The sequence below is a fragment of the Mus caroli genome, chromosome 17 (genome assembly GCF_900094665.2).
Source record: "Mus caroli chromosome 17, CAROLI_EIJ_v1.1, whole genome shotgun sequence".
NCBI lineage: Eukaryota > Metazoa > Chordata > Mammalia > Rodentia > Muridae > Mus > Mus caroli.
In genome coordinates, this window is record NC_034586.1 from 20,442,514 (window position 1) to 20,455,090 (window position 12,577).

At 52.1% G+C, this 12,577-nt stretch overlaps 1 protein-coding gene across 15 annotated transcripts in view; it reads right to left on the reverse strand.

Annotated features, from left to right (window-relative positions):
• Tsc2 (TSC complex subunit 2) overlaps nt 1-12,577 on the reverse strand; it is a 35,698-nt gene that overhangs the window by 14,867 nt on the left and 8,254 nt on the right. For all 15 annotated transcript variants that reach the window (XM_021150064.1, XM_021150059.1, XM_021150065.1 and 12 more), the window contains 11 exons: nt 11,095-11,221; nt 10,156-10,299; nt 9,250-9,387; nt 8,685-8,788; nt 8,369-8,450; nt 6,991-7,146; nt 6,460-6,576; nt 2,760-2,882; nt 1,937-2,043; nt 1,584-1,734; nt 431-553 (listed from right to left, as the gene is read on the reverse strand). In XM_021150064.1, coding sequence (XP_021005723.1) covers nt 431-553; nt 1,584-1,734; nt 1,937-2,043; nt 2,760-2,882; nt 6,460-6,576; nt 6,991-7,146; nt 8,369-8,450; nt 8,685-8,788; nt 9,250-9,387; nt 10,156-10,299; nt 11,095-11,221 — 1,372 coding nt within the window. The remainder of the gene's footprint in view (nt 1-430; nt 554-1,583; nt 1,735-1,936; nt 2,044-2,759; nt 2,883-6,459; nt 6,577-6,990; nt 7,147-8,368; nt 8,451-8,684; nt 8,789-9,249; nt 9,388-10,155; nt 10,300-11,094; nt 11,222-12,577) is intronic.

Genomic DNA, 12,577 nt, shown 5'->3' on the forward strand with positions numbered 1-12,577 from the left:
CAGTCCTGACTTCCTTTGGTGATGAACAGCAGTATGGAAGTGTAAGCCGAATAAACCCTTTCCTCCCCAACTTGCTTCTTGGTCATGATGTTTGTGTAGGAATAGAAACCCTGACTAAGACACAGCCCCAATGAAATGTTGTCCTTTATGAGAGCTGCTGTGGCTACTGTGTCTCTTCACGGCAATGGAACCCTAAGACAGTATCCTTGACTAGGGACCACCAATGCTCATATCTGGGATAGGATGGGTGGGATCCCTAGGGCATTTTGGGCAGTATAGCCCCAGGAGCATGGCCTGGTGTCAAGGCTTATTCTGAAAGACACAGGACCCCAGCTAGACAGTATAAGTATCTGTGAGGAACAGCCTATATGGAGGAGAAAGCCTAAACTGTAGCGCACTGGAGCTGGCGCAGGTGGAGGGCGTTCGTTACCATGGAGCAGAGGGCAGAAGACAGCTGGTCGACACTGCAGGGGGAGGTGAAGATGAGGACTTTGTAGCGTAGTGACTCCGGCAGCCTGCTGAGCACCAGCTTCAGCACCTTCCAGTCGCTCTCCTACAGGGAAGGGTTTCGTGCTGGAGGCGGGGCTCTCTAGACCTTGGTAACACAAGGGTCCATCCATACTTGAAGCTGCGTGCTGCTGCACAGCTACGAGGCTTGGATTGCTGCTACTTTGCCACAAGGTATGTATGGAGCCTTGACCTCTGTCCCTCAAATGCACGAGCAGCCACTGCTCAGAGATAGCCTTGGACATGGGCAGCACCTTCGACAGCCAACAGAGGCTGTGGTCCAGAGGCCAGTGTCTGCGTGGAGACCCAGCAGAGAGCCAGTGCCTCCTCCATCTTCTCAGTACAACTTACATCTTCTTCCAACTAGCTCTGTCGTCCCTCACCTGCCCAGTGAGGGCCCAGGGACTGCCTGCCAACACTCCCCCCCCCCCAACAACTTCTATTCCAGCTAAACGTCTCCAACAATGACACTGTGGCAGAAAGCTAAGTCATAGCTGTGGGTGCAAGAGAACACACGACAATCCATCAGCCAAGATCTTTGAGAGAGAGCCAGTGTCAGCCGAAGGCCACAGCCACAGAGAGGACATGGCTCTTGGCTTCTGCCTGGTCATATCTCCATCAGAGAAAGCCCACTCCCACAGCCAAACCATAATCAGTCCTGAAAACCATCAACACTCTTGTGACAGAAGGCCTAGATACTCCCAGGAGACAACCTGCCAGCTCCAGCATCTCCAGGGACTCTGGGCCTTCTACTCCCTCCAGTGCCCCCACAGTTTCACTGCCCTGGTCTTTTGCCTGGCGTCTTTAACACCTCTCACTGCACAAAACCATACCACCCACTTCTAGGCTTTGCTGACTCCTGTTTCTGGGCCTTCCCTATTGTTCAGGCCTGACTTCAGACTTACCTGGTAGATGCTCCTAAGACAGGAGTGTCCGTCCACCTGTTCCCTCCCTATGAGGTGCATGGTGATCTAGGGCTGCTGTTATCTGGCTACATATTTAAGTCCTGTTGTAAAACTTCACTCATACAAGGGTGAGAAATTGGGTTTGATTCAAGAATCTGATATACTTCTCACCTGCTTCAAACACTGCAACAGGACACGGAAGAGCAGGGAGTAGGGTAGGTGGCCAAGTCGCACAGCAGGGCCCATTGGCACAGGGCTAGGGGGCCCAGTTGGAGGTGAAAGGGGCCCACTGGCTTTCTTCTCTGAGGCTCTATCCAGTTCCCTGTGGAGGCAGATGGACAAACAACTGAGGCAGCTCCACACTGGACAAGTTAAACTGACACGGCCCCTCCTGGCCCCAGCTTCTGCTGACATCCCTTCTGTACAGTTCCTCCTATGAGATAACCCTGACTAGGCAGACAACACCCAGCTTCATCTCCTGACCAGTCCACCCTGGAGCCCGAGGGAGGGCCTGCCACACATACGTGCAGTCACAGAGGCAGTAAGGGCTGAATCTCACGACCCCATCCTTGTTGGGCAGGCCCAGTCGATGCAGCGAGTCGGCCCGCAGTAGCAGCAGGAAGTCAAAGGCCTACCAGGGAGAAAAGTGGCCATTCAGTCAGGCCACGAGCCTGACTCCACGGCAGGCGGAGAGATCCTAATCACTTAGCACTTTCAATACAACAAAGCCTGAACCTCTGAGCTGGTGTCCTACGCAGAAGGAGACTTCTCCCCAGGAGCTATCTGGTTCCCAGGTAGCTATAGACAGTCGCTGACATCTAACAGCAAAATATTCTCACAGCCCCAGGGCTTCCCCACAGTGACTGACGAGGCTGGGACCCTTAAAGAACAGGTTATCCACTGAGCCTGGAGACCTCAGGGCTTCCTTCTTAGTGACTTCTACTCAGCAGAGGTATCAGGGTGACCAGATGTCAGCAGCTGTCAAGCCCTGTCCATCCCTGTCCTCCCCTCTCCCTACTAGCTACATCCAAAGGAGCCCATCTTTCAGGTTCTTGGGAGATTCTTCAGCACCAGAAGCACTGGAACTGTTTGCCAAGCCTGGAGGCCAATGTGCCCCGAGCTTGGACAACTGTGTGACTTCAGAGTAATATGCCACAGAGGTACAAGGAGTGTAAGCCAAGGAAAGGCACAGGTCCTTGGCAGAACAGACATAGCAGATGTGAAGGAGGAATGTGCCTTGCACAGGTCCCTTCCTAGACCACCAACTGCCTCTCTAGACTGTTGTACATCCATCAAGCCTAGGGCAGCATGCTGGCCCCCAAGTGGTCACCCTCTTGGCAGTCTTACCTGCAGCCGGATGCTGCTAGCAATGGGCAGGGAGTAGCCGTGCTTGTAATGGAGCTGGATGTGACTAATGAGGCTCTCATACACTCGAGTGGCGTGGCTGGCAGGCAAGGTATAGAGCTTGGTCTGCCGAGAAAGAGTGCATCAATCCTTTGACAGCAGCCAGAGAGACGGCACCTGCCCCAGGCCAGAGGAAACAGCATCAATTCTCAAGACTATCCAGCAGCAGCCACCATTTCCCTCTCTACCTTTCAGTCAAGGAGCCATCTCACTATGTGGCCATCTTACCAGCAGGACAGCAGGTAGCAAACCAGGGAAACACCTAGCACTGCACAGTAGTGACCCACTCTCCATGTGCCAGAAACGGTGACCACTATACATACATGTGCCAGCATGGAATTTCAGTCCTCTAAGACTAAGGAGGTCAACAAAGAGGGGCTGGGTAGGGTGAACACACTGCAAGAGGCATCACCCCACCGAAAGGGTGAATTGGGAGCACCCTTCCTCCCAGCCCCACACCATCCCAACACAGCTCTAGCCCTCCCTGCAGGTGACAGGCAGACCCAGGAGAAAGGACCCATGCTGCCACAGGGGCCGTCATGGTCCCTGAGCCTCGGAAGTGAGCAGTGGGAACTGATAAGGTCACCTCTGTGAGGTTTTTTTTTTTTTTTGGTTTTTCGAGACAGGGTTTCTCTGTGTAGCCCTGGCTGTCCTGGAACTCACTTTGTAGACCAGGCTGGCCTCGAACTCAGAAATCCACCTGCCTCTGCCTCCCGAGTGCTGGGATGAAAGGCGTGCACCACCACGCCCGGCTCCTCTGTGAGTTTTGTTTGTTTTCCTGTCTGACCTGAAGCTCTCTGTGTTCTCTGGCCTTCCTCCGGAGCGCTGGGGTGAAAGGTGAGTGCCACTGACTCTCGATTTCCCAGTCTCATAGCACACCACCAAACCCAGACCATGGGAGGTGACAAACCTAACACAAACCATACCCATGATGGACAATATGAGAAAGGACATATGGGGCCTTAGACGGCTACTGCTGGCAGGGAATCTAACCCTTCCACGGGGTTGAACAGGGAGAACCGTGCCATTTCTATTGTAAGGGAATGACCAGGCCAAGACTTTGCCTCCAATACAGCATAGTTCAGCCTATAGCCAGGAACCTGGTCTCACAACTAGACTTCTAAGGTAGGACGAGAAATCCTTCTCTTGCGCTACCCAGAAAATGTGGCACAGAGTAACTGCTCCTTTCAACAGAGCAGGGAGGGAAAGAGCACTGAGCTCTTCTGGATGAAAGCCCAAGAAGATCCCAGGAGCTATGGCGCTCTTCTTATGCCACTGACAATCTGGATGCCAGTTGGGTGTGATGGCCGATGACGTAACCTTGTCAGATAAAAGCTACAGGATCTCCAGAAGTAGGCCAGCCTCAACTGCAACAGGACTTTAACCCCAACACTGCAGAGGCCGAGGCAGAGGCAGGCGATTTCTGTGAGTTTGAGGTCAGCTCGGTCTACAGAGTGAGTTCTAGGCCCATAGAAGCATAGAGACCCTGTCACTCAAAAAAAGCTGGCGAGTGGGCGTCATAGCTAAAGGCATGCCACCAAGCCCGATGACCTCATTTTAGTTCCTGGGATATACAAAACGAAAGGAGAAAAGCAACTCCCACAAGTTGTCTGTCCCGACACCCACATAAATGGCACTTAAGTGCATGCGTGAGCACACACATAAAATAAATATAATTTTTTTAAACTAAAAAGCCAAACACTGTGCCAAGATAGTGGCCCACACTAGTAATCCTAGCACCCTAGAGAGAGACAGTCTTGACTACAAAGAAAGTTCCAGGCCAACCTGGACTACCTAGTGAGACCTGTATCGACACATACAAAAGGAAAGGAAGGGAAGGAAAGGGAAGGAAAGGAAAGGAACAAATCTACATGCTAGGAGGTAGGCATCATAGTATGCATCAAGTGGAGGAGGAAGATCATGAATTTAAAATAGCCTTAACAAGATAATGAGAGCTTCTTTCAACAACAACAACAACAACATGGCAAAGCCCAGACGTGATCTAGATATGGAAAACTACATACTCCGGTAGAGAAGCCAGAACGCATACGAGGCTAGCGAGTGTGGGGAAGGGCGCAGTCTGAGTGCACAGCAGCCCAGCAAGCTGACCATAGCACTGCAGACCTCTAACAGCAGCACTCGGAAACGGAAGGAAGAGCCCCAAGAGTTCAGAGCCAGTCCAGCCTGGGCGGGTCCTACCTTTAAGAAGGGGGTTGGGCATGAGGTGGCAAAGGACTATTTACACAAGTGTAGGACAGCATTTGGATCCGCAGAACCCACCCACAGCAGGACATGGTAGCACCTATCTATACTCCAGTGCTCCCATGGGGAGGTTGGCGGCAGAGACAGGAGAATCCCTATCAGCTCCTAGGACTACTGGCCTATAGTAGTCAGTGGTAACCGAGAGTCTCTGACAAACTGGTGAACAGTGAGGACTGACACCTGAGGCTGTTCCCTAACTGCCAAGTGCACACTGTGGCAAGAGTGTGACTATACTCACACACACAAACAAATGTATGGACACACACATGAACACACTAAAAGAAAACCTCACAAACTGTGACCATGCTTCAGATGTTACACAGACTTAGTGTGACTCAGCAATGCCTCCTAGGTCTGCACAACGCTATCCAGCCCAGCAAAGGCAGCCACGGGGAGGAGCCACGGACCACAGCAAGTGGGCCATGCACACAATGGAGCATTCTGAAAAGCAATGAAGCTCTGATACACGCACGCCACAGCGTGGATGCTAGGTGAAAGCCAACCACGGAGGCCCACATACGAGGCCATGTATGTGAAACATCTAGGACAAGACAATGTCTCCATGGGAACAGACAGAGCAGCAGCCCCAGGACCTTGGAGGAAGTGGGGAACAGCGGTCAGCAGGTATAGGCTGACTGGCTGGAACTGGACAGTGTCTTATGGTCATTCGGTTCTATAGTCCTAGCTCTCAGAGGCTGAGGAAGGAAGACTACTTGAAGTTCAAGGCCAGACTAGGCTACATAATGAGGCCCTCTCCCAAAAAAGTAAAACAAACAAACAGAAAAACCAACCTAGTAAATTGATTGTGGGGACAGCTGCACAGCCCTGTGGACATATTGATAGTCAATGGGCTTTTTTTTTTTTGGGGGGGGGAGGGGGTTTCGAGACAGGGTTTCTCTGTGTAGCTCTGGCTGTCCTGGAACTCACTTTGTAGACCAGGCTGGCCTCGAACTCAGAAATCCGCCTGCCTCTGCCTCCCAAGTGCTGGGATTAAAGGCGTGCGCCACCACGCCCGGCTTGATAGTCAATGGGCTATTGACTATAATGGAGGGCACCATATGATATGTGCCACAGTATCCCAATAAAGCTCTCCCAGAAGCAAGCAGCCGCAGGGCAAGAGCAGATTCTCCACTCAGCAGCTACAGGAACAGTACTGGCGGCGGCAACAGAGGGAGCTCTGGGCAGCAAGGACAGAGTAACTGTAGAGCAGAGAAGGCTCGCCTGCTGCAGACTGCAGGCCTCTCACAGCTTGGTCACATCTTCATACTGCCGCTCAGTGGTACCACGCAATCCCTGTAACCCCATCAGAGCTGGGGTTTCCAGGACACACATCTCTTTAGAGAAGCTTCCAGCAAGCCTTCTCCCCTGGCAGAGCACCCACCTGAAGGATGACCAGGAGCCCCAGGACCGCGGTCTTCACATCCTCCAGGGAGGCCGAGTGCACAGCCAGGTCCCTTTCTTCCAGCTCCGGGGGTGGAGACAGTGAGCGCGCCATCACCTTCCAAGAGGCCAGCATGTAAGGTCCAAGTCACGGTTCACAGGCAGTTCCCCACAGACCTAACTACCAGGAGTACTCCTCCTGTGCTTCTCAGGAGGAAAGATATACCTCTCACAAGTGACTGTTCACAAATATTTCAAAACTGAAAGGACAAAGGAGCCTCTCTGGGGGGATGTGGGCTGCAGCCCTGGATCCCTGCTCTGTGCTATTCTCCAGATGCCTGGCGCAGATCCCTGAGAGTGGCAGGACGCTCATTTGCAAGGTGCTGAGGCAGTACACCAGCCAAGCAAGGTGGCTCAACACGGCCTGCTGACACCACACACTTCTGCTGCCCGTGGAGACAGCCATCAGTCACAGTGACGTCTAGCCACAGGGCTTTGTCCATGCCAGCCCAGACCTCTAAATGGCTCTCACCTTTTCAATGATGTCCAGCAGACTGTTGAAGTGGTGGGTGTGGCAGCCCTCTGCCAGGTCCACCAGCAGCTGAGTAGCCAGCTTTCGGACCTGATGGTCTTTATCCTCGGGAATGTGGGAGAGCTGTGAGATGACCACCGAGTTAATCAGCTCCTCCTGCATCGAGCACAAGGTGAAGGTGGTCACCATTCATTCCCACAGTGGGCAGGGGACACACTTCACTGACTCTGTGACTCCCTCAAGACACAGACCAGAGGCAGGTAAGGTGTCACAAAAAAAAAAAAAAAAACCTGCAGAAAAGCTAGACAGTGAAGGATACTTCCTGTAGTCTGTGTGAGACCCTGGGTTCCATGTCTAACACACACATATACAAAGAACCCTCCTAAGTGGAGGGCCATGTATCAACATGAGCGTGTGTGTGTGTGTGTGTGTGTGTGTGTGTGTGTTGGGCAAAGGGAAACTCTGACATCAAAGAAACTACTATAACAAGGACATTGCAAGGAGCACTTTCACAGAACTGGCAGAAGATAACGGGAAGAGAGCAGCTAAACACCAACTGGTAAGGGAGAGGACCATCCTGAAGGGACGGTAGAGCATCCAGAAGACCATCCTGAAAGGATGTGCTCTTCCCTGACAGAGGAGGGTCCGGATCATAGTGGAGATGAGCAGAGTGTGCAGTACAGAAAGGCTGGGAGGGGAAGAAGGAGGCGCCAAGGAAGCTGGGAAGTCAGGCCCAAGGGTCATGCAGAAGGAGAAAGAGCTATTTGAGGTGCAAAAAAGGCCACACAGAATGTCAAGCACTAATAGTGCTCCCCAAAACCAGAATACCACAGACTTGAGGGAGCACAGAGGTAGGGAAGACACCACAAGGCCACCTGGTGGGGCCTAGGGCAGTCTGCAGCTGGTAATAGGACTAAGGGATGCTGGACAGTAGAAATGACTACAGAGACAGACACCACCCATCAGACTGTGCCGAAGGGTGACAGAGCACCTGCCCAATAGGCATGCATCCTGAGTCCTTCCCCAGAACAACACAGAGAGGAGGACTTCTGAAGTCAATCCAGATTGTTCAGAAACTCCTGGGTTCTGAGTGGGACTCAGGCCAGAGCTCCAGGAGCGTGCAGTACCTACCTTGCTTCTTCAGCCTCCAGGCCCAACACAGGGCCCAACCAGGACATGACAAAATAAACAAACTATGGAATGTACAGGGAGGAAGAAAGCCAGCTGAAAGCATGCATAAAGGGGAGCCGGTAAGACCCCAAGCAGACCTTGGCTCGGCTGGAGCAGGTAAGGAGCAGGCACAAGGCCCAGAGCAGACAGAACCCAGAGCCAGCCCCACCCAAGCACACCCCGCCTGGGCTTTAGACTGAGTGCACACCTCATAGAACTGCCTGTTGATCAGCAGCACGAAGGACAGAACATCCAACACCTTGATGCGCACGGCGCTGCGGCACTCATTCCTGGGGGAGGAGCAGGCCCGCTGCAGCGCCCTCAGCACACTGCTGTGGGCCCAACACAGCTGGCGGGGACCACCCTCATGGAATCCACCGCCATGTGGGCCAGAGGCCATGACCCACGGAAAGACCAACCTTCCCACTCACTCCGTGATTTTGGAGGCTCAGAAAGGAAAGCCTGAATTTCCTGAGATCATAAACAGTGCCCTGGAGACAAAGGGATAATAGAGGCTCCGCTACCTGAAGAACCTCTCCATCAGCAACTGCAAGTTCTGGATCCAGCCATCCTTGGCGGGGTGGATGGACTGGGCTCTGTAGGATATCAAGTTTAAGAGAGAGGATTCCTGTCGAAGGAAAACAGTTCTAAGGTCAGAGAGCTCTTTGCCCTTCTGCAGGTGCTGCTAACCTGCTACTAGGCAGTTTTCTCCGAGATTAGCTACCTCACAGCCCCATGCGGAATTAGCAAGAACAACTGTCTCCTAGAAGTGAGAGACCCCTGTCAAGGCTATGTAATAGTCTGGCAGTGGACAGAGTAACCCTGGCAAAATGACTGCCGCCCCCTGGGATAGCTGGGCTCTGTGGAACCAGCCCAGAACCTTCCCCCACACAGGTGGGAGGAGACTGACTGTTAGGCTAACACAAAGCTCTTTAACAAACCCACACAAGCCTGCGAGCTGATGCGCCAGGTTTCCTGCTGGAGTACAAAGCTAGGAACACAGGAGCCTGTCCATCATTTACTTGAAAATCAGAAACCAAAGCTCCATGGGAACCATTCCCCGCAGCTCCACCAGTATAGGGTCCTTACAGGTCTCTGGTCTGCATAGCTCTCCACCAGTTCATAGTATCTTTCCTGCGAGCCATGGAACTCGTTCTGGTCACATAGCTCCTCCACAGTGGTCAGCAGGTCATGGACGATGGTCTTGAGTTCTGGGCTGTCCAGGTTCTACAGTACCAAGATACATCATAGAACCTAATTTCCTTTACCCTCTCAACACAGCTTGAGAGGAGCTACTTACAAACATACCATCTACCATACACCCACACCATCCCACACACACACGCGCTCTCTCGCTCTCTCTCTCTCTCATATTCTCTGACTAGGCCATCTGAGAGAGAGGTGGAAACCACTGCTATGACCCATTTCCTCCTACAGGAACAGAGGTTGAACAAACAGGAGGTAAAATCCTGCAGCTTCAAACCCTTGCATGCTTCTCCCAGTCACAGTCTTCCTTCCACTGGCCTGTCCCCTTTTCATCTCCAGCCCCAGGCTGCACTAAGCCAGATGCTGGCCTCACCTCACAGAGCCCTGCATTCCTGAGAGCCTGTGGCCCTGGTGTTTTCTCTAGCACTGTGCCACTTACGCTGTCCTCCAAAGTCACAGATGGCAGTGTAGATGCTCTGTAAACTGCCTCTGGGGCCTACTCAAGCCAGGAAGGTGACCTGTCTTGTCACTTGGTCTGCCTTGGACAACTAGCTCAGGCCTTGCTCACCTACTGAATATTCCTAGAGCCAAAAGAATGGAGCACACTTGGAAAAACAAATTCTGTCCTTCAATGGAAGACAAACTAGCACCAAGAGTCACCAAAAAACATCCACATCAAGTCTTCAGACCCCAAGAAAGGGCCCAGACGCACAGAACGCATATACACCTCCCAGCAGGGACAAGCCTGCCTCTCTGGGAGCTTAGTCCTTTCTGGCATTCCTGACTTACCTGGAGTTGCTGAAGTAGTCGTTCAATGATGTCTAGCAGAATATCCCATGTCACAGCCTGGAGCTCCTTCCTATATTTCTTGATGAGTCTTGTTATGGAGAGAACAATCTCATATGACACCACCTCATTGGGACAGGTCATAGCCTGAAACACAGTACCATGGGGCAGTGTTATGCCTCATAGAGGATGAGAGCTCCTGTCTCCTATCCTGTCTCAGAAGTGGGTGTAAAATGCATGGATGGGTAGCACTTCACACACAGGCCCACAAAGCATGTGTGGAACTCAGAAAGGTATCTGTTATGTAAGGCTCAAGGCCCCCACCTCCAAAAGGCCTGACTAGGAGGAGACAGGAACTCCAAATTCCAGAACAAAAGTACAGTATTGTCTCAGCACAAACTGATGGGTGCTAAGTTGTGGTGTAAGCAATGCAATGTATAAAGATCACACCTTGCACAGAACTGCAGGACCCCTACAGATTGGGAGACTGTACAACCAGATGAAAGGCACTTTGTCTGAGCAACTCTGCTATAAAATGAAGACCTCAGCTTACCAGGGAGCAGTGAGAACTAAATACAAGCACACAGGGAAGTTCTCTGGACACCACAGGGTACCACAGAACAAAAGCCATGCTGTGAACATCTTCCAGAGAGCTGGAACGATCACTATTTGACAGAAGGGAGCCAGCACTGAGAGGAGGAATGCTATCCCAGGGGCAACACTGGGTACCTCAGCACTGCTGGGCAGGAGATGCAATTTGTACGATAAAACATTTTCTTGAGAATAAATCCTTTTTATGGCCCTCTCATCCACAGTTAAAAAGCAAGCGACTGGAAATAGCTGCTCAGGCCCAGCCCCATCAGCCCCAGCCAGACAGGTGGGCAAACCTGATGCAAGCTCTCCCACTTTCTCCAATCCGCTGTGGTATAGAAAGCACCTTACCTCATAAAAAGACGGCAGCACAGATGTGGGGGAGTTCTTGAGAGAATAGAGCCGGTGAGCTCCCCAGAGTGCCATCCCTACAAAGAACACAGCTCCTCTCAGCAGTGGGGCGTCTTCCATGTAGGATCTGAAAACGTTCCCCAGAAAGACAGATGTGAGCAGAGTCCTTGCTCAGAGTTGGACCCAAGGCAGAGCTGGGCTCTGGCAGTGTCCCCAGGAGACACTTGCACTTATGGTGCAGAAGTGTGGTTGGTGAAATGGGCAGGGAACAAAGAGGCCAGCAGCAACTGTGATTCCTTCCCAACTTGCTCAGCCAGTCACTACCGGTCACATGGGTTCTCATCAGACACAGAACTCATGTAACAAGACCATGGGCCGCATGGTACTAACAGCCTGGTGGAAGACAGACTTAAGAATCTCACAAGTGAGCCGGGCGTAGTGGCGCACGCCTTTGAGCCCAGTACTTGGGAGGCAGAGGCAGGCGGATTTCTGAGTTCAAGGCTAGCCTGGTCTACAAAGTGAGTTCCAGGACAGCCAGGGCTACACAGAGAAACCCTGTCTCAAAAAAACAAGAAAAACAAGAAAACAAACAAACAAACAAAGAATCTCACAAGTGCAAAGGCTGCACCTGAAACCCCAGCTGAGAAGCCATGGACACAGTGAGAACTACCTAGGAAGCCAGGTAGCTAAGCACGTGTCGGGACCTCACAGAACACTCAGGATGCAGCAAAAGTGAGACCATCTTACCAGGAGTGACAGGTATACGTGAAGATCCTTGGCAGGAGGGAGGATGCCAAGAAAGGCAAGGCAAAAGAGGTTTATGGGACTAAGATAGGCCTAAGACTTCCACTGGGTCTGTTTGCACTGAGACCACTATAATCTCAAACAAAGGCTAACATGGTCTGTGAAAGAGAAATCTCACTAGGTTGCTCTACAACAGTATACTTCAGGAGGCAATGATGGACGTCAGAGAAGCAAAACGGGGAGCGCTGATGTGGGTGTCTACTAGACAGAGGGCAAACCTGAGCCACCTCTGGAGACAAAAGCATCAGTACTTGTAATGGCTTGGCTGCAGGGTGAAGTGCGGACATCAGGCCGTAAGTCTAGACTGTAGCAGACTAGAAAGGCCCACACAATGGCCATGAGGCTTAGGACAGAAGGTAAGCCTAAGTGTGAACACCATGACTGGACCAGAAGAAGCAGAAGATGGGAGGTCATATACGAATGGAGAACAACCACCAAAAACCCAAGAAAACCTCAATCTCATCAACACCAGCCAAGTATCTAAAGCCTCCTCCTGACCCTAGCCACCCACCCTCACCTGGCACACACGCACTCACCTGTCCCCTGGCACACACATATGCACTCACCTGTCCCCTGGCACACATACATGCACTCACCTGTCCCCTGGCACACACATATGCACTCACCTGTCCCCTGGCACACATACATGCACTCACCTGTCCTCCTGGCACACACACAT